The 24,747-nt window shown below is 39.8% G+C and overlaps 1 protein-coding gene across 1 annotated transcript in view; it reads right to left on the bottom strand.

Moving 5' to 3' along the window:
* LOC112559667 (E3 ubiquitin-protein ligase HERC2-like) overlaps nucleotides 1–24,747 on the bottom strand; it is a 63,551-nt gene that overhangs the window by 36,407 nt on the left and 2,397 nt on the right. The window contains 25 exon segments of the mRNA XM_025231002.1: nucleotides 557–752; nucleotides 1,107–1,266; nucleotides 1,456–1,696; nucleotides 1,952–2,216; nucleotides 2,670–2,761; nucleotides 3,603–3,785; nucleotides 4,099–4,284; nucleotides 4,545–4,700; nucleotides 5,170–5,393; nucleotides 5,570–5,751; nucleotides 5,862–6,001; nucleotides 6,173–6,401; nucleotides 6,896–7,096; nucleotides 7,502–7,775; nucleotides 8,143–8,314; nucleotides 8,810–9,069; nucleotides 9,477–9,628; nucleotides 9,813–10,016; nucleotides 10,242–10,397; nucleotides 10,594–10,729; nucleotides 11,150–11,308; nucleotides 11,597–11,860; nucleotides 11,959–12,178; nucleotides 13,009–13,209; nucleotides 21,927–22,044. Of these exon segments, the coding sequence (XP_025086787.1) occupies nucleotides 557–752; nucleotides 1,107–1,266; nucleotides 1,456–1,696; nucleotides 1,952–2,216; nucleotides 2,670–2,761; nucleotides 3,603–3,785; nucleotides 4,099–4,284; nucleotides 4,545–4,700; nucleotides 5,170–5,393; nucleotides 5,570–5,751; nucleotides 5,862–6,001; nucleotides 6,173–6,401; nucleotides 6,896–7,096; nucleotides 7,502–7,775; nucleotides 8,143–8,314; nucleotides 8,810–9,069; nucleotides 9,477–9,628; nucleotides 9,813–10,016; nucleotides 10,242–10,397; nucleotides 10,594–10,729; nucleotides 11,150–11,308; nucleotides 11,597–11,860; nucleotides 11,959–12,178; nucleotides 13,009–13,209; nucleotides 21,927–22,044 (4,771 nt within the window).

Below are 24,747 nucleotides of genomic sequence, written 5' to 3'. Positions count from 1 at the left end.
ACAAGTTTATTTCAAGAATTCTGAAAATGTAAGTATTTTCCAGAACATTTCATACACTGAGCACCAGACAAACATCTAATCTATGAACCATTTCTTGCCACAGCCTACAGGAAGACACTCATAGTCTGGTCAGGTGTCATAAAATTCAATACTTTCTTAAAAAGCATGCTGGAGAAAGCCAGAAAGAAACAGCAGGGTATGCAAAAGCTGGCCTGAAAATACCAAAGATCTAGAAAGCAAATCCACTTTTGACTGTTCGCACTATATGTACAAATATTTCCACAATTTTGGTCCTGCATATCTGACAGAATTGTTATCCACCAACACACAATCTTCTTGGATATTCCACATGTTCTGCTGCACTCCTGACAATGTACTTTCACGGTCTCTTAAGACATACCCTACATCTTTCTTAAAAATAGGTCATTTAAGACCTACATGTTTTTGGACGCTTAATACATGCCCTTATTTTGTCCTCTATGCACATTAAGCATTTGCAGGTGAAGCAATTATTTGTTTTGCAAACAGAAAATTTCACATCAAAACATTTTCTTACTTTTGGACTTCTTTTTGTCTTCAACAATCTTGTCAATCACCTCTCGCCAACGAGGACTGGATCGCAACAGCTTTGATCGAGTGAAAGTGTTGAAGTCATCACCTGTGGCTGGACGCAGTTCATTGAAAAGGAAAAGACAGCGTTCTATTATTGGAGCACACACTTCTTTGTATGACCTCCCCTGATCTTGATGAGCCTGTGAATACAATGATGTGAACACAACATGTTTATATAACGTAGTTTATCTATTCCATTAAAAGAATTAGGAAAAAACACTACTCCTAATTCAGTAATCTTAGGAAAAGGTCTCTCTGAGAACAAAAAAATTACACCTCATTACTCATTAAAGAAATAGATGTCGTACAACCACCCAGTTTTAGAAGAAGAAGATAAAGGAAAATTCTGAGGAGGTAGCTAAAAGTCTACGGTACAGCTCACAGAACACACTCCAACAAAAAGCCTACAGAATCTCTACCAACACCTAGATTAATAAATTCCAGGATACTGGGATTTTAATAAAGAGAACGTAAAGCACTTCTTCAGTTCAGACCTTGATGAGAGCTTTTTTTGTGGAGGCAATGGCTCTACAAATGTCCATCAGAGAACGAGGGAGACTTGGCTTGTGAGCGGTTTCCCCCTGGCAGTGTTCAATTAATCCAAGTGCGACATGGGCTAGGTCAGTGTGCTTCAGCAGTACAGCCAGTAACAACCTGACAGAAAATACAGAAGAAAAAAAATGTATAAAACAACTGAAATGATTTTACTGATTCCGAAAACTAGAATAAGGAGGTTTAATATTAAACATTTTTATATATTATTAAGTCTACGGACAATGAAAATATGAGTAGCACTAACCCCCTTCACAGGAATCTTGTGTTTATGGATGACATTCAACTTACCGTCCCACCTCCTCTACTGGATGGTCTTGGGGAAACTCAATGGGAAAGTTGAGGTTGTGGATATGAGAGAACCTATCCACCATAGAGAGGAAAGCTTTTACAGATGTCTCCTGTACATGGCCTTCAGCCAATGCCTGAAGAAATGGCCTAGTAGTGTCGGCACTAGCATTTTCCTCTGTGTACAGCCGCTCTTTGTCCACAGTATGTGGAAGCTGGATATGCTCCGATGTGGGTGTGACACCTAAGACATTCATCAGAAAATATGGACATGCTTGGTCTTAAACAAAGTTCCCCTTTAACAAACAGCCTGAACACCCTGTAAGTCCTCTCTCTCACTCACACACATGCAGACTAAGACAGACACACATGGACACACACACATATGCACCTGCACATGCACACACACATTAAGCATGGAAAGATGTTCAGTGATATATATCTATTTAACTGGCAGAATTTTTACAGGAATATTCCTGCAATATTCCTTTTCACATACCTGGTGTGTTGGTGCTAGAGCTGGGGGTCCTTGTCTCACCTTTCTCTTCGTCAAAGGTGTTATGTGACTGCAACATCTGCAATCCACCGGAGAAGAAGTCTGCCTGCAGCCATTCTCCACATTCCATTTCCTCTGCAGCCAGTGGGGAGCTGCGCACCTGCTCTGCTGCATGCAGTCCTAACAGCATGCCCAGTGTGCGTTCAGCATCCATCAAAGGGGATGACATAGTGCTCGAATCAATAGGCTGGACTATGTCCTTCTCTGGCTATATCAAAAATAGAAAATAGAAACATAGAAGCAGTTTCAAGAATAAGTTTAATAATAATAATAAAAATGCAAAATTTTTATAGCACATACACTCCAAGGAGTATGCGCTTAGTGCTTCAAAACAGGAATGAAGCATGGGCAAAAAAGGGGCAGAAGAACAAACAATGTACGAATGATAAAAGGATAAACAACAGTTACTAACAATGAATAAAGACAAATACAAAAAACGTAAAGAGGATCCAAGTAGCAAGAACTGAAAGTATCACAATTTTGCAAAAAGACGACAAGCAGGGAAGTATCAATAAGTGGAAAATGGAGGAAGAGTGTGTAAAAGGACTGCCATCTAATAGATGATTATTAAGAATCTACTAAAAGAGCTGGAGATGGGGGGAAACTTGCACGAAAAAAAATTTTCTTTTTAATTCTGCAGATCTAGCATTTCCATACTTACATCTACATACTGTCCAACATAGAATGCCTGCATCATTTCACGAGCCTCCTCTGAGTGGTGAGCACTTTCAAAAGCATGGGACGCATCACGTCCTGCAAAATGTCATTTGTAAAATGTATGGTCTTTGCTATTTCTAATATAACAACATGACAGTTATCTCATTTCACACTTGTTTGCATGGGACATTTTGCTATATTACTGGCTTTCTGCACATTCCGTCTGTAAACAATCATGTTGCAAAATGCATCATGAATGCAAGAATAAATAAGGGGAGTAACCCTTTTCAATGATTTTTTTTTATACTATGAGTTACATCCCTTTAAAAAAAATTGCGCATCCAAGCAGGTGATTTGGTGTAACATCCTGATGTTGTTTCTGGTCTGAAAATTCATCTGTTTAAAAATATCTTACATAATCTAGAGTGCTGTTCCACTCATTCCTCAGTTTCATCCCTGCACTTAGTTCAGATTTTAGTCAAATGTTTGTACAAACTGTTGATTTGTTCGCATTAAGCTTGCATCCTCACAGGGATTTATAAATTCAGCTAATATTATTATCATCATCACTACCATGTCATGGATTTATATTACAAAAAGGTTAATAGGTATACATATTCAAACACTACTGGTCAAATGGTCAATTGCAGGGGTGTGAAGTGCACAGAATGAGTTAAAAAAGCATGTGAATTAATGTTGCTGTAATTTGTACATGCTTGTATTTCAAAACAACGTATTTTTGAACCAACCATTCACTGCAAGCACTAATTTCTGTACTGATATCAGGATTAGGTAAGGAGTTAACACAATGAGGAGGAACCATTCAAGCATGACACCTCCCAAAAAAGCACTAGTGTATAAACAAATAATAAACAACCCAAAAAAGCCTTAAAAATAACCAAGCAAAAAGGTTTGCAGCAATATAATTATATTTTACCTGCATACTCCAGAAGGATGTCACGACCACAAGGAGCCTGGGACTTGAAATCATGTATGTCATACACCTTGCCATGGATTACAATCCACAGTCCACCATCCTTGTTGTGGTTTTCCAGGTCCACTTTGCGGATCATCTGAATGTCATCGAACGATTTCTGGGTGTAGCGCTCAAGTGTGTAGCCTGAAATGTCATTGTTTGAGTTATTCTGACTGTTGATAAGAAATCAATACCATTCTGAAGCAGTGAGCAGTAAGTGGAAGGAAATAAATTTATCAAAAAATAAATTAAACTGTTAAAAAATGGTTTTTTTCATGTTAAAGCCAGAAATGATGAATATTTTTCAGTCATTCAAGATCATTTCCTATTGGTAAATTGTTTTTCTTTTGTACATTTTTAGGCTGAATAAGTTTCTCACTCATTTTTAATTCTATATGTATTTAACACCTTCATCTTTCCAGTATGTCTAACAAACAAGTACACAGATTGTCCTTACTCCAAACGCCTGGCCATGCCAGATCTTCCTGATCATCACGATCACGGCCTGGGGCTAGCTGATTGAAGCGGTCTAACAACTCTAGTGTTTGTCCCACTACTGACACTGCACGAGAGGCTCTTACTGCTGCACCACACCGAACACTTAGCAGCACCAAGCATGACAGCAACTCAGGCAGCAACACTCCTGAAATAGCCACCGACAGTCAAATCTAGCACAAGGTAACAGGAACATAATAGAATCATTATAGCAACAGTAATGGTGGAAAAACAGTAGCATGGTGTAGTGACATGGCAGCAGCACAACAATAAAAACATAATTGGTCTTTGATTTATCATCAGTCTGTTTGTCTTTCTTTCTAAATATGCATTTCTCAAAATCTCTGAATAATATTTGCTGCTATCATCCGTATCAAACGTAACCTCTAAAAAGTACAAAATGAATACCTGTGACATCTTTAGAAATGATATGTGATACATTGCAAAAGTGCCGGCATCCGATAGCTGCCACACTGACAGCAGCTGACAGAACATTATTTACATGGCTGCACAAAAGGCTGCAGTATTTGCGCAACACTGAAACAGCACCTTGCATCTCCAAGCCTGCAAAACAATCATGCACTATAAATGAACTAAAGATATTCTGAAACTACATTAGATATCAGGTGAAATACAAATCAACATCACTGTAAATATTTTTCCTTTGCAACCAATCTAAATTTTGAAAAAGTATTGAAATAGTTTATAGCAATACACTAAGCTGATGGAATAAGACCAAACTAGCAGGTTTTAGAAAGGACCTATCATGGGACATGAACCTTGACCTCGCTCTTCCTCAACTGACATCCCATGTTTCTGGCTACCTCTCTGAAGCAGAGCCATAAAGGTAGAGGGGTTTCTATGGGCAGTGGTGGGTAAAGCATCAATTAAAACTGACTGCCAATAACCAGGAGAAAAAACTCCTGAATGTAAGAATTAAAAAAGTACATTTGACACTATCTGCTATTTCTTTTCAAAAAATTAAAAAATACCCCCAAAATCTGTTTTATCAAAATATATATCAATAGCTAACCAATCTCAGAGGTAGGCCTAGAGAAGTCCTCCTCTTCTTTGCCTTCTGCTGGCTTGGATAACGTGGAGATCTCTTTGGAGAAAATCCTGGCCACCAGAAGTCTTTGGAACTGTAGGAGAAGATGTAGGGAAGGGGACATCTCTGGAGCATCCCCTTCTGGAGACTTGCCCCCCATGTCTCTGGCTATCTCCTGGAGCTGGGCCAAGGAGAAGGTTGAGGAGTTTCTGTCGGTATTGGAGGGTAAAGCAGGTGAGCTCAGCATCAACCAAATATATAACATACTTCTTGTTTCCACAACTTATATAACACACTTTTTATTACCACAAACAAACTGCCCATTATTCCCCTCCTTTGAACTGCAGCATTAGGTAGCACATCAAGACATAGTTCTAAAGAATACCTAAGAAGTTGCTGGATAAGCTGAAGAAGAGGAATGGCTGCCTGACACTCTCTGGTGGCATCTGACTGTGCAGCTTCTCTACTTGTTCCTGCAGTCACTGCTTCACTTTTGACATCATTGGTGGCCTCATTTATCTTCCCACTCTCATCCTCATCTGCCTCTCCTCCATCACCCTCTTTTTCCTAAAAACAAAATGAAATGTGAGGTTTAGAACAAAATAGATAAATTACACCTCTAAACTGTGGGGGAAAAAAAGTGAAGTATTATATAAATAAAAGAAATTTCCACTGGCCTTTTTCTCCTCTAGCTCCTGGATTTCTGCTTTGATGGCAAGATTGAGGGAAGACTCCAGACCACCATCAGCCATCAGGCTGCTCACGAGAAGGTCTGTCATAAAGCGTTGCCCTGTGCTCATCACTGACAGCTCACGGCCTACAAGAGAGAGCAGAAGTACAAATTCACAGGAACCACAATGCATCTGAAATGCTTTTGCTTACTTTAACACAAATCAATGATACAACAAGGGGGATAAGACAGAGCAGAGAGCGTAAACTGGCATAATTAAAGATAGGGTGGCTGACTAGGGGTAAGATGATGGCTCACCTCCACCAGACAGCAGCGTTGACAATGCTCGTGCTCGTTCTTCTGCTGTGGGTAGCAGGATAGACCAGCCACTCTGTAGTGTGGCCTGTGCTGCCATCTGTACTGTGCTGATGACTCCAGAATTGCTAGCAAGAGAGACTACTCTGTGTTTCAGGCTGTTTGCCAGAAGGGAACCTTGCCCAAGACCTAGCACATCCATATCTTCTGACTGGGAGATGGCTGCATGGAGCTATCAAAAGAAATGGAACTCAATGAGAACTTGGCAAATCTTCAAATCTGAAATCGCTCCAAATATTGTGAAAAAAAATACAGGTAAGCCATTTTCCTTCCATTTTGATTAAAAAAAAAACTTTTAATATGAAATGTACAAAGAACAAAGTACTTTTGTGACCATACAGGACATTTGTCGCACTACTTTGGCTGTCACCATGACCGTGACTGGTCGGGTGACTTCGATAAAACTTTAATTTGTGGTACAAAATTATGAAATAAAATAACACTCATAAAAGACATTAAAAGACTAGTAAGTTCATTTTATGCAGGTTTACTTCCAATTTAACCACACTACAAGTGTGGGAAGTTGTATCCATATCTGGGTCATAGCTCCTATAGACTTAATCACTGACAGGCCTCAATTTAAGGTACGTACCAAAAGATTTACTGGTAAGCAGGAGGAAAACCACAAAAGTTAATAACCGTTTAATAATTAAAAGGTGAAAGTACCTGCAAATTCAGCAAGTTAAGTGCTGCCACGGCCATGCACTCTTTGTCTTGAGGTGGTGGTCGATCACTACGACCATCTAGGCCTTCACAGACAACACCTAAAAGTTCATCTAATCTTTCTAAAGTCCACTGGGTGACATCAACAATGAAAGGGATGTGGGACCCCACTGTCCACTGACCACTGGATGACCACAGGAACGTCTTAAAAAAAAAAAGTGTATTTCTTCCATTAGAAGGAACATTAGAAAATGTTGCTTAAAAAGTGCTACCAACCACAACTCAAAAATTAATACTTTGTGGATCATGGTGCGTATGTTGATTATGTTTATGTTATGACAGCCTGTCTTATATGAAAACATTTGCTTAAAGGATTCACAACTAAAAACCTACACACTAAACTTCTGTTAACATGCAGAATCTGTGAAACAATATAACTTGTACATTCCATCTAAACATGTAATCCTTAATCATAATGAACAGTTAAAAGTGATTGTGGTGAATGATGATTACAATGACGACTGGTGTTGAAGACAATGGTCCACACTAATCTTGACAGTGAAATGTTATAATTAAACTCTATTATGAAAGCCTTTTCTTAGTCCTTACCTGGGAGGGTCCACAAGATATTCCAACAATGAACTTGCCCTCCAGGTGTGGTAAAAGTGTCGGCTCAGCCACATTGGTCTCTGCAATGTCCCCTAGCTGTCCTTGCTCATTCTTGCCCCACCCATAGACTTCTCCATCCTCTGTCAGTGCCAGACAGTGCATAGCTCCAACTGCAGCTGACACTATTCGGCGTCCAGACAGAGCTTCAAGTTGCCGTGGGTGACGAACATGATCTTCTGTGCCATGGCCTAGTCGAAAGTTGTCTCCTTTGCCCCTGTTAATTAATCATGAAGTGTTAGCCCTCTTTCCCTTCTTACCTCTCTGTTCACTACCCCAAAGCATAAAAAGACAAGAAGGAAGGAAGAAATATTAAAACTTTGACCTAGAGTATAGTAAAGCTACATTTTTCATAGGCAGCAAGTACAGTTCAAGCAGAAATAATATAGTGTTTCAATACAAATAGTTATAATTCTGCTTGGGAAAAAACTACAAAAAAAAGCCCCACAAAACAAAACAGAGGGAACAGGGAAATGCAGAAAGACCAATGAGATGTCACAAACAATTTTATCTGAGAAATGCACTGCAAAAATCTGAATGAAAAGAGTTGTCAAGAACACCGCTTGGTTTAAGAAGAAACTCACCAAGAGAAAATGCTTCCAGATTTTGTGAGGGCAAGACTGAACTGGGCTCCACAATAGACACGCACAACATCCTGGCCCATCAGTTTCTCTATCAGCTTTGGTGTCTTACAGCCATCGCTCCCTCCCCGTCCAAGCTTCCCATAGTCTCCATCACCCCAGCTGTACACTGCCCCTGAGAATATACAAGCAAGAGATAAGACATGAAAGTAAACAAGACAACTAAGCTGGTGTTGGTGCCCTGACAAATCCTGAACAAGTTTTATTATACTCTGCCAAAGTTTTATAAGCATAAATGCAGATAACCATATCTCAAAAAAGGAACTATGAACATGTGTAAAGGTAAAGCATAATATACTTGTTAATCATCAGCTTAGATCACAGGCTAGTGCTTGCACATATACATCTGTAAGGTGTCAAGTCAGTGTGCCTGTAGATAACTTCCAATCCACTGAGTAGCTAACTACAGATCAGTCCCCTATACATAAACGTAACTGAAAAGCATTTGAATGCGTCTCAGGTTAGAGACATTACATATGCACATGCTGGAGTGATGCATTTTTCATTCCTTGCAGAGCTCTAAATATCTTTAAAGCTCACATAGATGGCAGTTAAGAGTTTAAGATGTATCAGACCTGTCTGCATACTATTTGCAATAACAGTAATTTACCTGTGTCTGTGACAGCAATGGTCTGTGCATCTCCACTGCCACAAGCCACGTCTATCACCCGGTGACCTTTTAGCGCAGTCACCAAGCATGGGTAGCTGTGGTCCTCAGAGCTGCCATGGCCCAGGCGACCATAGTTACCTCGACCCCAAGTATACAGTTCTCCACTGGCAGAAACTGCAGCACTATAGGTGCTGCCCACTGCGATGTGTACAACATGCTTTCCAGACAATGCTGTGATGAGCGTGGGTTCATCCCGTGCACTGTTTAATAGGAAACATCAGTGAGAATTTTGGGGAAAACATAATTTTCTCCTTCTTTTAACATAATTAAATATAAAATATAAGATAGGGGCCATAGGTGAACGTAGATTTTAAATTTTATCAGTGATCTAGTTTCTACTGCAATGGAAGTAATTACTTCCTAGCTTCAAAATCACAGCGTACAAGCTCTTAAATAATGACGCCACAGGAGCCCTGTGAAGTGTGATATGCAGGATGAACAAGTCTACGATCTGCATCTACATCACGACCAATATTCACCTGCCCTTAGAACTTTAACTTAAGGCTGATTAGATTTCCCAGATATTTTCTAGCAAAATCATATAAAATCTTATCTCAACAACAAGGGGTTATGTTGAAAATAAACTCAAACAAAGCAAAAAACTGACATGTTGTCTCCATGCCCAAGACGACCTCCATCACCATTTCCCCAAGAGTAGACTTCTCCATCAAAGGTGAGGGCCAGGAAGTGTTTGCCATCAGAATGAGCAGCCACTCGGATAACCTCTTTGTCACCGAACCCTCCCACATGCTGTGGTGACTAAAAGAAAAAACATTTGCAAATGGGAAATAGTGTGTTGGGGAAGAGGGACAAAGAAAAAAAAAAGAATACAAGGGATTTGTACTGAAAAAATATGAGTCACTTCCAACACTTCATAAATGTTCATATACCTCAAAGACCACATATGCAAGCAAAAACGTGCCAATATCTGCCAGAATGTTACCTGTGTGTCAGAACTGTAAAACATTGAGTACACTCTCCCAGTGCGGGTGAGGGCCAGGAGACATCGTTCTGCACAAGCAATTTGCTGGATGCCCCCCATATCATTGAAGAACTCTAGAATGTGTGGCCCATACATGTTGCTGCTGCCAGCCCAGCCTAGCCAACCAAGTCCCACTACCTCCTGTGTCACTGTCATGCAGCCACACTGCCACAAGAAATTTCATTGTCACAAATTTTATCAGTAAGAGTTCCTTAACCCCTTCCCCTAACTTTCAAAGTACATTATATTATTAAAAAGCAAAAATACACAAATAATTTCCATGAGCAAAATAAGCATGCTGAGGAAAAAGAAAATATTTTTACTTTGTATTTTGTATTTTGCATGGTGTACAGATCTTCATGCACAAAAATAAAGCCTTCTTAAACCAACCTTCTGTGAAGGGCTAGGGGGAAGGTATGGAGCACACAGTCTGTTTAGATGCGCCATGATAACCACAGCACTTTGACGTAGATCCACAGGTGTGTTCTCATCTTCAGGAATGGTTAAGTAATTCAGAAAGCATTCGGTAGGGCTAATTGTGAATCCCTGAAAGTAATAACAGCCAAGAAAATAAGTAGACTCAAAATTTGATTTCTTGTGATTAAAGGGATTGTGATTCACTTATCAGTTAAGTGCTTACTCTCTGAAAATGTTAAGTAAAATCTTTTCCAAATAAGCTTTAAAAAAAGCATAATCTCAGTTGTTTGACACATTCTTTAGTTTTTAAGGCTGAAGCAAGTACCTCAGTTACCTCATCCCAGTGTGTTAGTTTGTGTGTGCGTGATTTAGCATTGTGGATGCCCTCAAAGCGCCGAAGCAAAGGAATCAGGGGAGCTGAGAGAAGACTACTGCTGACTCTGTTGTCATAGTGATGATGGCTGAAAGAGACAATGATACTCTGATCTTGAACACTGCATCACAAAATGATTCTGCTAGTGATACACATAAAAGTTCCAAAATAATAAATTGGTTGACGGTTCTAAAATGATGTATTTAAGGAGGGGCAGTACTTGACCCACCTTGTATGCTTCTAGCTAAGTTCCTCCCCAATAATTTCAATATAAAGAATTTGAAACAGGAAGCCCAAATTCTCAGTAGTGATAAATTTTTAACAAGGCAGGGTGGACATCAATTCTGAACGTAAAGATGAACAGGTGTATCATGAGTGTCTTCCAGACTTTGAGGTTAAATAGTGCAAACCTAGCTCATATGTCACTGTCCCTAGCTGCACAACACTACCACAGATCAATCCTAACCCCATACAAAGACAGGCACAGACTGCTTCACTGTCTGCCTACCTGTTGTTCCACAGATTAAGCAGCAGCAGGACAGCAGAAATAATATGGCCCAAAGAGCCACGTTGCACAGCTAGTTCCATCAGCAGACACAGAGCAATCTGCTGGTCTTGTACAGGGATTTTACTGGAGCTGTGGGCACAGCCACTGCCACTCAGATCCCTATCAGGAAAAAAGCACAAATCAAAATGAAAAAAAATCTGAACTATTGCATGGAAGCTGCCTATTTGGCAAGAAATGACCGATGGCTTATCTCCCTTCTTCCATCACTTTTCAAGTTAGCCATTCTTAAAAGAAGGACTTGTCTCTTCATTGCAAAAGATGATTTTTTTCCAAAATAATTCACTACAGATAGTAAATTCAAAGACTCTAAGAATCTTCCCATCACACTGATTAAAAATCATTTCCCCTGAATCCTTACAAAATGTGGGAAGAACCAAATCAACTCACCCTGCCACAACAGAATGCAGGAACTTTGTGGCACGTTCAACAACTTCCAGCCACACCGAGGACACAGAGCCTTCATCGAAAAGTGTTGCCTCTGGGAGTGAACGCAGTGCATCTAGTGATTCTTGAAGCAGCTCGCTGCACAAGTCTGCATCTTCACCTGAACGCCAGGCTCGTCTCAAAAAAGCAAATGCAAAGCTTAAGGCTGCTCTGGATCCAACTCGGGCTAGACCCATTGTGGCTTTTTCTGCTGGTTTGACTGCCGAACTGTAAAATAAAGTCATTTTGCCCATTTTGACCTTTACTACTAGGTTTCTTTTAAAGCAAAATAAGACTTTTTGGCAAGAAGAAAAGTTAAGGCTTACATTTTCTGTTTATTGAGGTTACTTTGGTTGGCCTGACGTTTCTTCGATGGGGGCTTCTTCTCGGCCTGAGTCTGACGGCAGAGAGCAGTGAAGTAGCGTTCCAGCACTGCCAGGCGCTGATGCAAGCGTGTGGCAGACAGTGTGGTACTGGAGGCCTGTAGACACAGCTGCTGATGCTCCCACAGCACTGAATGCAGACACTCTCGTAGCTGCCCCACATCTGTCAACACAACAATTACTATTTGGTCAATGATGAAGAATGCACAAAATTCCTCTTTAAAATCACTTTTGTCCGTGCACTCTGTATCACTAGGTGTGTGCCTGCACTGGAGCTAACATTTCTCTATCTTTATTTTCTGCACTTGGGTATGATATCTCAGTTTGGTGTCTTATGTGCATTACTTGTGTTTGTTGAAAATACATTTGATATGGATTTTTTCCCTTGTTTCTTAACTATTATTCTGAAAGCAGAATGGTTCTAGTCTGCACTTTCTAGAGGGTATTGATTTGTATTTTTTAATTTCATTAAGTATTATAAACAAAACATAGACGCATGTTGCATTTTGTCATCAACTTAGTTAATTTAGGTGGGTTAGGCTTTGTGAAACTATCAGCTTTCCTTAACATAATTTTCCACATTAACATAATGAAATTAAGACAAAGTTGCTGACATGTTCATGGAACGTAGCCTTGTCATTAGCTCATCACAAAAATCCACTTTATTAATCATTTATGGAAAAGAAAATGTTGACTGACCTCAACCATATATAACTTATTGTCAATTAAGGTTGCAGCCAATATGAAACCTTTGTGAGGTGTTACCTTAATAGGGTGACCACTTTAACAACATTTTTGGAAGCAAGGTTTTGATCTCTGTCCAAGCAGTGGGATTCAAGGATTCAAGTGAATAAATTTATATGCACAGACCTGAGGAATAGGTATCCAGAAATAAACTAAACCCAGGCATATGAAAATAATTTTGCAGTTGGGTTAGCCCCTAAGTCTTTCCTCGCTACAAAGGAGAGCTAAGAACAAGAGCTAATGGCTTACCTGGCTGTTGTCCCCATGTCCAGGCATCAATGAGAGGCTGAGAAGGCTTGGGTTGGACATGCTCAATGGCACTGAATGCCTCTTCTTCTCTGTCCAACTGTTGACAGGGAGGACAGTTGCAGCCATTGTTGGGTCCACAGTGTCCATCACAGCAGGAGCATGAAAGGACTTTCATTCCGCAGTAGTAACGGCCAGTCTCCCCTGATGCCGTAAACAAAATAGGAAGACATTACTTTATAAATGAATGTAACATATGCAAAATTTAAATAAACTATCAGTCAAACATAAAATTCTCCTTGTTATCAGCATATATTGCCAACAGTTAGCCATCCATTTCTGAGTTTTCACCCTGCTAGAAACATGTTCAACAACTTCCATTAATTTAAAACTAATGATGGAGTGCTCAGAAGTGGCTACATTCACCCTCTTACATAGTCATCAAACACTTCAGCCATGTGCTGTATGATCAAAGAACAATATATATATAATGAGATCTTTTGACATTTAGAAGAAATGAAGAAGCATTTTATGTAAATGGTTTTGTGCTTTTTCTTCGCATGTTCTAATGCACTCATAAGGTGAATGTAGACAGGGTTAAAAATAAGAAATCTGGATAAGAAGAAATACTATCAATTAAGATAAACAAGAATAGGCATATTTGCTAAATAACTTAGTATCAAATTTCATGCACAGCTGTCTATATTCACAAACTTTCTTGCACAAATACATAAAACTTACAAGAACAACAAATGTGAAGATTCCCTCGTCTTGACAACACTTGTACAAAACCATCATCCCTTTCTTACTTCCTAAGATTAGCATAGCCCTATCATTAAAATGTGTGTCATGCTGAAACATAAGCATGTTTATCCAGATCCTTGATGCTTTAGGATCTACTCAGAATTCACAAATGTCAAGATAATTTTAAACAAATGGCATTTGTTCTGTCTCCAGTTGGCCATAAGCTCTGATAACATTTTTTTCCTATGTTTAGAGCACAGTCTTGAGAAACCATGATAAGAAAGTCCTTGTATGTATGTATTATGCATATACATGTACACAGCATACATGGCAATAGATTATAAGCTATGTTTTACTTGCACTTTTATTTGGCCTGTTGGCAACAGTAGTAAATTCACAGGAAGAACAAGTGCTCTTGTTTATGTATAAAAATAGCAATGAATATGTTATTCAAGCGTGCTGATAATTCAACTTTGTCAAGCACACGCACATCTATGCATACACACATACATATAAATGAATGTTTACAAGTACTCCCTTTTCAGGTCACAAATGCTAATTTTTCCTTTCATGGATTTGGGTCAATATTGCAAACATCATTAACATCCTATAGCAAAGCATGTTAAATGTGAGTGAATAAATGTAAATACAGGAAATTACAGGTAAATTACAGGAATTGCAGAATATAAGCTAACCCATCCACTGTGCTTTAAGCGAAAGAGCAACCCATGTAAAACTACAAGGACTTGAGTGTTTAAACAACTTTTTACTGAAATCTATTAGTTAATGAAGCTCTTTTCTCGGCATCTCATAATTTTTTAACGATCTGGTTATAATAGCAGATTACTGTCCTGAAAGACCAGGATCTACGATGGAAAAGAATCAAGACCTATCTGCAAGGGAAATAGGAAATTATGTCGTTCCACTCTATGCTTTTGTTAAGAAGTCTATTTTTACTTTCCCACAAGACAAAGGGAATCATGTGGTACCTGTTTCTTCTGACAGTGGAATGGTATATATTAGTCTTGCTACAGTCCATTGGAAAGGTGCCTTAACTCAGTGGTTAGTGCACTCTAAGAAGAGGATTGCCAGCTGCAGATCTGTGACTGAAAACTTCTCTCTGCCCATCCAACAGATGGATGCTTGATTTACTAGGGAGGGTAAAAGGCACCAAAAGGAGACTGGTATCACCTTACACATACTGTGCTTTAGATACCATGAGCCATTTACAGTTTACTATCTCTGTGGCCACTATGCTATGGGACCCTTTATCTTAACAAAATAAGTGTCATAACAAACAGAAACTTTTCTGTCAGGCTGTCATTGCAGTTTTCCTGCAATACAGAGTGAAGCCCCCTACAACCTATTCTCTGACAGTGTCCCCAAGTCAAAGTACTGCTTCCCCCCTACACACACACACCAAACCCTTTTACTCTTAGAGGTGAAGCACTGCGTTGAAAGGGAAAATTGGGATCTGCAATTCTTTGATTAAAAACAAAATTGCATAGGGCCGAACATACTTCAGTAATACAAGCATTTTTTTTGCCTTGCTTGAACTAGAAAGCTTAAAGCTTTTAGCTTTTAGAAGTGATCACTTTCAAATACCAGAACTTATGAAGAAATTGATAAGTGGTGGCATACTGACAACAGCCAATTGATGATGTGCTTTATTTGATGATGCAATAACAACTTTTTTAATTCTTTAAAGTAACTTCTTGAACCTAGCTCTTCTTCATGTGGTGAAAGAGGTCCCAAATTACAATACTTCACTGTACATATTACATGCTTACAAAATTTATCTCCAGTCTGTGGAAAATGCTGATAATAAAATGAAAATTGTGTTCAAAAAACATTTCTACTTTTCTCCTTTGTGTTTAAGAATGGGAATTTAAGCATATTTGAGGTGATGTCCGAATTTTATTCTGAGATGAAGGGCTGAACAAAGAAGAGTGAATTATTTCTGTTTCTAGGAGTGATGGCAGTAGTCTCTGCTGGTGCTCACAACCCCTCCACTCTATCCTTAATGCCGCACTGCACATCTGAAGAGTTGGCACAGCACCACAATTACCCGAATTGTTCACGCGTCCATGCAAACACGATGACGTCTTGTAACGCACGTACATCTAAACTGATACCCACCCACCCATCTCTCTCATCCTACCCAGCAATAATTTCCATGCACCTTAGTTTATCCGCTGACGATTTTCGATCGGAACATATAACGACTGCATGCACTGTGAAAGCGCACAGGTAACAAGACACGCTGACGGCAGGAAGGAAAACGAAATGCGTACACCCGCAGCATTTTCACAATGAAAAGTAGGGCTGAGGTGGGTGCCGACAGGTGGGGAGGAAGAAGGTGTAATGTACGGTGCTGCCAGTGCACCTCGACTGAGTCTCGAAATGCGTCCACTCGTCAGCGATGCACCAGGCAGATGCAGTGCTTTTGTTCTCGTGTTTAGAGTGCAAGAGGTAAAGAGGCGGCAGCTGGAATTCCTGAAAACCTAAATACCGAGCTAACCTCATTCGACGGTGCCAATGTTTCTTGAAATATGGGGGGAGGGAGTACTAAGCGATTTTAACTTGCTTCTGAACTCAAGTGACAGCAGCGCTAACAACTCCGGGTTGCTGTACATGGTCTAGCACTCTCCATGCATGGCGCTAGAGTTATGAGTTATGTATATCATGAGTAGGATAATGTCGCGACCCCTCGCTCCGTTGGTGAAGTCGACAGCCAAGTGGTTAGAGCACGAATTTATATATACACGTCCATGGTTAGAGCATTGGCGTCCGAACCCGATGTGTGGGTGGCGCATCTGCCTTCCCCCAGTCAGCCCAGATGTCGGAAATGGGTATCTGACCCCACCCGGAGGTGGGGGGGTTAGCGAAGGTAAAACAGCGAGAGAAAGAGGAGACACAGACTTCACAAAATGTTGGCCCCGAAAACAGTTGGGTCTCTAACACCTCAACTTCCCCCTAAAGACCTAAAAAAAGAAAGGTTAAAGGGGATGATCTTTTTACCCACCCCTTTTTGTTTTCTCCCCTTCCATGGGGGCTGGGGGAAAACAAGCAGCCAGCCCCAACCCCACTTGACAACTTGATATGGAGCGCTCCCCCCAAGTCTCTTGTCTGCCTGTAGCCGGCATCAAACTCGCTTCACTACAAATGTAACATTCGTTGCGTGCTGATAGTACTACTATAAAGGATAGTGAACAAAGGTTAGCAGTCTTTTCTTGGGTCCAGGTAAGTTTTTTAATAAATCTGAGAAAACAAATAAAATCACAGCTATTCTGCACAATGTGTCGAGGGCTTGGACAGATAACACCGGTTTTTTTAAAAAGTGATAATGCCACCTGTTTACTCACGCACCCTTATCACCACCTCCCCCCTCCCAAAAAAACAAACAAACCACTGTTCCTTGCCATCACATCTGGTATTAGCCAGCAATCATTACCTATTTCTTGTTCCAGCAAGGCCAGTCATAAAACGATCAACAATAAATGTGGGAGAAATCACGCCGATGTTTCTGGAATAAGAAAATAAACCAAAGTCCCGATGCCGTCGTCTTGGCACATGCTCGTGTGTGTGCAACAAGTGAGAGAAAACAGGGCCAACGGAAGAAAGTCTTCAGCAAGGGAAATAACAGCCTACCCCGCTTTTCTTACATGTCGAACACGGTAACCGTAGCCGCAGCCGCAGCCCTGACCCCCAGGATGAGGACGATTTCAAGAAGGGGGGTCCGACATACAAGTCTAACCATCTTTGTGTTCTCCCACGATGCCACACTTCGCCCTGAAGATCGTCTCGTCAGCAAGAATGGCCAAACACGGACATAATGACAATATCACGAGACACGATTAATGTAAGGTTGTTACTAGCCATCTGTGTCTGCACGTGCATGCTACCTTTCTGAGGTCCCTTACTGTACTTGCCCCTAAGTCCCTATCCGGTACTAGCCTCCCTGTCCATGCACGGTGCGAGCCAACCACAACTTTTTTCAAGATGTCTTTCCACTCTGTTGGAAAGCGTTATATGTCTGTTACATTTTTATTAGTCACAACGATGAGTGCAGATAACAGAAATGATATTTACTGTTGCTTTCATGTATCCAAGAGTAAGAAACATCTCAAGTGATTTGTTTATGTAAGCACTTCGCCGTTAGCAGCTGAAGTGATGACAATGGCACATTCTGACTACGGATGTCACGTGCGAACACCCTTCCCTTCTATATTTCAAGGTCACGCTTGCCAGTGTGACTGACGCACGCGCCAGGAAGCGCGCGAGAGAAAAAAACGACAGAACATGCATACTTCCCAGGCTAAGTCTACCATCTGAATGGTTCACACAGCGCCGATCTCGGCAGGCCTCCAGAATATATGTCAAAAAACGACGACTTATGAAGAACGCCACCAACAACATTAACGATATTTGTATAACAGTCTTTCATTTTTGTCCCTGATAGTCTAATGCGGGGATGCGAATGGGTCTTTGACGCCTTGTCAACAGCTATTGCTATAATATCGCAGTAGAACATTGTACAGAGTACACAGCTTGTTTTAGATAAACGGTACTTCAGCTGCTGCTACTACTACTATTGTGGCAAAGGCAAAGATAATGTTTAACAAGTATTCTGGCAACAACATTGAAATTCTGGGAACCTGGAGCAGGTGCAAAAGAGAACACCCATGCTACTGATGCGACTGAAAAGGGAAAAACCCGCCATCAATGTTTCAAACCAGCCTCTAGAGCAGTTAAATGGGTGTGAACCGTGAAGACGAGACCTGACGTTCTGCAAAGTCAAACTGTGGACACAAGAGACTACATCACGGAAAAGACTAGTGGATAATGTTATTGTAATATTTATTTTGTGCTGCATATGACTTTAAATGTGCATACATGGGGCAACTCCTCACTCCATTACATCAGAAAGTATTGGTGTGGCAAAACCTTTGTTCACATTAGAGTCTGCAACATTTTACTCCGAGTCTGGCTCGTGACAGGAGGGTTGATGAAGTGGGCGCCACCCTTCCTCCTTGTTATGATCCCTTCCCAAAGGAAAGCCATCTTATAGGCCGCACCTGCAAGTCTTCAACTGGGCGAGTTTGTTTAGAGGAGGAGCGGCTGGTAGTTTTCAGCCTCACTGGGAAACCGCAGGCTGATTACCACAGAACACAATGCCAAATAATGCATCTTCCCTCCCTAACCCCTTCTCACGTGCGCGCACACGCACGCAATCCTAAACAAAAGCTCAACAACTGACAGCACAACCCTGCAGCTTGCCATACTCTCGCCCATTGTCAAGATCCAGTTACAGTATCTGTGGCCAACAACTCATTAGGACTCCAGCTTCTGGCAATTACAGACCTCGCCAGGGTTTATGGCCCTGATAGCATATATTCATCGTGTTTCCTGAAAGTGCAAGACGAAAAATGTCGGTGATGTTTATCAAGAGTCAAGACACGGCGGTCTTACCACACAGCAGCACACAAAGCGATTCATAACAGCTTGAATATTGCGAATATCACCAGTTTAGTTTAATAGTTTTACTGATAGACAAGATAATTGAAACATCCAAAAGCACATTCCCACCACCACCACCGCCACCTAGAAATGGAGGGCGAGGGACAATGTTTCAACCATCACTCAAAAATAAAAAAACTGTGTCAATGAATCTTTTATACCCAAGAAACTTTGACACACATCGCCACTCGGCAACGAAGTGCACGCGCGGTCTGTAACCGCTAAATGGAAATATTTTGGTAGAGCGGCTTCAGTTATAATACTGATGTCGTTTAACAGTTAAAAACCACACAAAACACATGCTTCCCTCTAATGCGTGCTGTTTGCCTCCTTATTTCTAACCCTGCTTCCTGGGGGGCATCTGTAAAGTAAAATGTCCATGAGAAAGAAGCGGAGCGGGGGGATTAGAGGTGTAAGGAGCAGGGGGTGATATTTCTTCAAGAAGGCCCCGTTCTTTTGTGCGCGGCTTCATTAGAAGTTAGCAGCCAACACTCGTGAAAACCTTATCTCGATACAGATTAGCGAAACAGTCTATCTCCATCCCATCACCTCCCCGACAGTTTGAAAGAGATTTTGAGAGAAAATTTGCTTCACGACAGGAAGGGGGAGGCGTGTACACATGGCTCCTGTGTTACGGTCTGCTGACGGAAATATCTTTTAGGTCTGGAAGTCCTGGCAAGGAGGGTTGATGTGAGAAGGGGCTGGGGTCGGGGTCGGGGTGGGTTGTTTGATGTTGAATGCTGGGAGGCAGGTAAGACGAAAGGAGGAATCCCAATGACGCACGCCCTAGCCTACTTTTAGGCCATCCGAAGTCTTCCACTGTTTCAAAACAGAATAAAAAACCAGCAATCTTTACCGCCCATGAGTGGCTCAAACAAAATTTTTTTTAATGAATCTTGACGAACTCCCAAGCTCTGCCCCTTCTCTCAACTTTACCATCAGATGATAAGTATGTTTTAATGAGGCTTCTAAGGTGAAACATCTTCATAGCTACCCTTTTAGTAAAGAATCTTACTACTTTAAGGTTAAATGAATGTGAAGTTTGTTTACAAGTGTTTCCACTTGATGTTTCTGTCAGCCCCTACCCACAGCCACGTATACGAAACCCTACATCCATCAAATATGTGTGTGTAGGGGTGATAGGGTGCTTTGTATCACCAATTTTAAAATATGAAACTGTGACAAAATAAAGCAACCAATACTTAAAGCCGTTGAAAACAAGAACCTTTCTTCAAAGTCAAATCTACCTTTCGCTGGATCCTTACGATGGCACAAAAGAGAATTCTCTCAGGAATATTTTCGGCACAAACTCGCTTGTCATTTGTGTAAACCAAAGGTGAAATGTCGCTTGCAGAAGCAACTGGAGAAGACCATGAAGGTGTTAAGGGCCAAGAGAAATGAGTTGGGGGTAGCGGAAGGGAGTAGGGAGAGAGCATAGAAAGGACAGTGTACAGCTTTCTCACAGACTGAGGCACAAGGTGCCAGTCCTGATCTTTACCTGTTCTCACATCACAGACTTGCTTTCCTCCCCTTCCATTTGTTAGCCATCTGGCAATGAGAGATTTATATGCACAATATCAGAAGAAAAGGCAAGAAGGTAGTGGGGATGGTATTGGTGGCCATTGCTTTGTCACTTTCAATCTCTCACTCCCAAAACGATTTGTACAATATGTATGCCTCATTTTCCAAAATCAACATGTCAAATGCAGTCATAATATGATCCCATTTCTTAAATCTGTATAACTCTGAAAAGAACAACATTTCTAATGTTCATATTATGTAAACACAGGCTTAACCCAATACATATGCCACAACAATTCTTAAAAATTAAAACTTAATCGATACAAAAAATTTAATACTTATGAGTAGAATTAAAAGATTTGTGTAAAAATGATTTAACAGAGAGCAGAAAATCATTAGATGCAAAGCCTTACAGAACCTTCCATGCAAACTTTCCTTGATTCTACAGGCAATTTCACACCATGTCATGTTTTCCCCAAAACCCTTTTAACCCATTAGCCATCTAATATACAGCATTGTATGATTCGCAAACCTGTTTACCCTTGTGTTTTGGAGTTTACAATTTGGCCTATTTTTAAGAGCAGTTTCTACTCTCAATAAAATGGCAGTCAACACTAAAGCTTTGTTTAAAAATTTAAACAAGGCCCCTCCCCCATTTTAATTTGAAAATTTGCAGAGCCAGGAGTTGTGGGACCCCCCTAGGCCTGAATGATAAAATGAGCAATTTAAAGCAAGTCTGTTAACTTCCCTGAAGATAGCACAATCATCAATCAAATGCACTGGTATGACTTCAATTTTACACGAAGGCATACTATGTCACAATTGATGAAAATCACTTCATTCGTGTCACATCATGAAATTACAGTTGTTCATGCCTTGAGTCAAGCATCACAGTTTCTAAATCAAATTTGTCTATGTTACACCAAAGTGGAAAAACCATTTTTCTTGCATTTTTGAAAATATTCGTATGACAAACCATTTTTGTGTGACACAGCCATAAGGTGAAAGAATTGTTAAACATTACATTAGCACTTTCAGTACATAAGAAAACAGCAGTTAAGCAACTGATTTTCTGTAAAACAACTTTAAGTAATATCTGTACAAAAATTCATGTATGATGAAATGTACAATGTTACCTTTCTTTGCAAGGGCACCAGCACTGTTGTAGATACCATCATTGGTGTTTGCAGCCACTTCACCGTCTTTTACAAGTTCGTTCCATAATTCACTTACTCCCTCTCTTGTTAAGGCCAGCTGAAACAACCAGCAAGATGTCAGATACTGAAGATCTTTATAAAACAAGTATTCTGAAAAAGTTAGCATTGTCTTCAACATGAAGCTTTTTTGTTTCAGCTTCTTTGTAAAAGTACATTTGAAAACTTGATTTTTTTATTCTTATTGTCGATATCAAGACTGAATGAGAACTAGTTGATGCTGAGGAGAAAAATTATTTTGTCACAAGAACTGAGAACCTGACACCAACAAATGCAGCCTTTAATTCCAAGTAGAATCCCAAACCTGTGGGCTAAATCTCTAAACAATAACTTTTTATTACAAGTAGAATCCCAAACCTGTGGGCTAAATCTCTAAACAATAACTTTTTATTACAAGTAGAATCACAAACCTGTATGCTAAATCTCTTAACAAACCAATGATCTTTGAACTACCAGAGACCAAAATGATAGCCATATGAACCTTACAGCAACATTAAACACAAATATATTTTGTCTAAGAGGATGCCACCTGACCTCACAAGTCACCCACTGAGTGATGTATTTTCTTCAGTAGATTACTCAATGCCAAAGCAGAAAAGATCTGTTATTTACATGCCATTTTACAGCTGTACATTCAATTTCTGATAAGAGAAAGTCTACAAGCAACTGTTTCACTTGTCACCATGACAAAACCTGTCAAGAGTTAGAGCTAAAATTAACTAGCGCATACAATGACAATACCTGCCAAGGTTTAGTTAGTGTCGAGAATAACTACTGCATAGGAATCAGGGAAACAGTAGCAGAATAACACAAAGTACTTTTAAAAAAAATTCATATCCTTGTTAATGTTTGCCTCTAAAATTAAAATGAAAACAAAGCTCTGACCTGTTACTTGTAGACTCCTTCTTGCAGATATTAATGAAGATTACTCAGTCTTTATCACAAGCTATGTTTTGCAGATTAGCTTCACACTATCTTGTCACACACATATCAGTTTGCTTCCTTTTTTTTTTTTGTTTACTCTTTTTTTCTTTTTCTTTTTTATCTTAGCTCTTTTTATAAAAGTTTCTGTTATATTATGTCCTCTCTGCTTGCTGAACAATCAGTGAAAAGGCTTTGTTTACTTTAGAGACTACAGAGTCAATTTTCCTTGTTTAAATATTCCTGAGTATTTGGGGATTTTTTTCTTTTCTTTCTTTCTTTTTTTTTTTTTGCTCTACCTAATTTTTGTTTTGATATTCTTTCTCTTTCCAAATGTATCGTCTTTTCTTTCCAATCACTACAACAAAGTCTTACTGGAATCTTTTTAGGCCTCAAGAGAACAAAGGAACTCTAAAACTACCTAACTCCCACACTTCATATATATGATCCCTTTTCCCTTTCACTGCGCCACTTGCTCACAACCTCTCTCTTCTGCCCCCTAGCCTGCTCTGTGAGCTTCAGGACTAGGCAGAGATCTTAGGATACCAAATTAGAACCTTGCTCCATTACACATCCTTGGCAGAAATAGAAAGTAGCTGAAGATACAGACTGCTTTCGCTAGCAGACACCAGATGGGATTTTCACTGTTACAGATTTGCAGGTTATAAACTGCAGCCTGCATATTCTGGCAAAACGCAAAAGTGTAAATGCTTCCTGCAGATTTAGTACAATGTCACTGTCACTAAGCAAAAAATGAGTGACAGTATGTTGCTAGGAAACATGTCTTGGAGCACCTGCATGTAATGGATTATATCATGTGCTTGTGCTTTTGCATGGGCATGCACCTTCGTGATTATTTTGTGAAGTGAAATAATATTTGCCTATTCTTGCTTCCTTATCATCTCCATAATACGATGAAATATTTTTTTAAAGTAAAAGTAGCACATGCATGGCAGTAGGTATAAAATGCTGTGTTACTCTGTGACTAGATTGCAGAATGTCAAAACAGAGCCTGCCCTTCTCTTTCCAATGCCTTTTCACTTTCCTGATAATCAGTTATTGCAGAGTGGGCTAGGAGTTTGACAATAAGACTCCAGCAAGCAACATTCCGCACACATGCTCCTAAGCTAACCACAAACAAAATAGGAGAAAAAAATGGCATGTCTTCATTTTTCTCTCAGCATGTGTCTATATGCATGTGCTTTGAATCCAACTCTTGCAAAGTTACAGCTCACTTTATCAAATAATTAGCAATGCAAAAAAGTAACAAAAAAAATCTATGCTATGCGTAAATTTTCAGTGTATGTGACTGAGTGATCATACATGTATGTGTTAGCATATGTGCATGTCATATAAGCTGTCACTTATATGATTAAATGGTAGTAATGAGTTTTTCATTCTATGATCCTTCTTTTCAGAGCACAAAGATCTACTCCACACAAGAATTCAGTGTATTTACTGACATAATAAAAGGTGTCTTATCTATAAATCTTTAAAATATGCACTGCAAGTTCACTTAAAGACCATTTAAAAAGTTGAATAATCTTGAAAGGAAGTTTACCACCATTAGGGCATGCAGACAAAAATATTTTAATAACAAATGTCAATGTGCATAGCATATCTAAGAAAAAAATTGCCTTAATGAATGAAACCATTAAAAATGTAACAGAACAAAAACAAAGAAAAAACTTTTTAATTTAAAAAAAATAAGTATATGAAATAGTTCAGCTGTTTTAAATATGGCACACACCAAATATACCAGTCATGTTGACAACATTTTATTGTTTGAACAAATCAAAATACTTCAAAATGCTTTGGTTTC

The sequence above is a fragment of the Pomacea canaliculata genome, linkage group LG3 (assembly GCF_003073045.1).
Source record: "Pomacea canaliculata isolate SZHN2017 linkage group LG3, ASM307304v1, whole genome shotgun sequence".
NCBI classification, from domain to species: Eukaryota; Metazoa; Mollusca; class Gastropoda; order Architaenioglossa; family Ampullariidae; genus Pomacea; species Pomacea canaliculata.
Note: the sequence above shows the minus strand (reverse complement) of the source record. Positions and strands in the feature narration are given on the sequence as shown.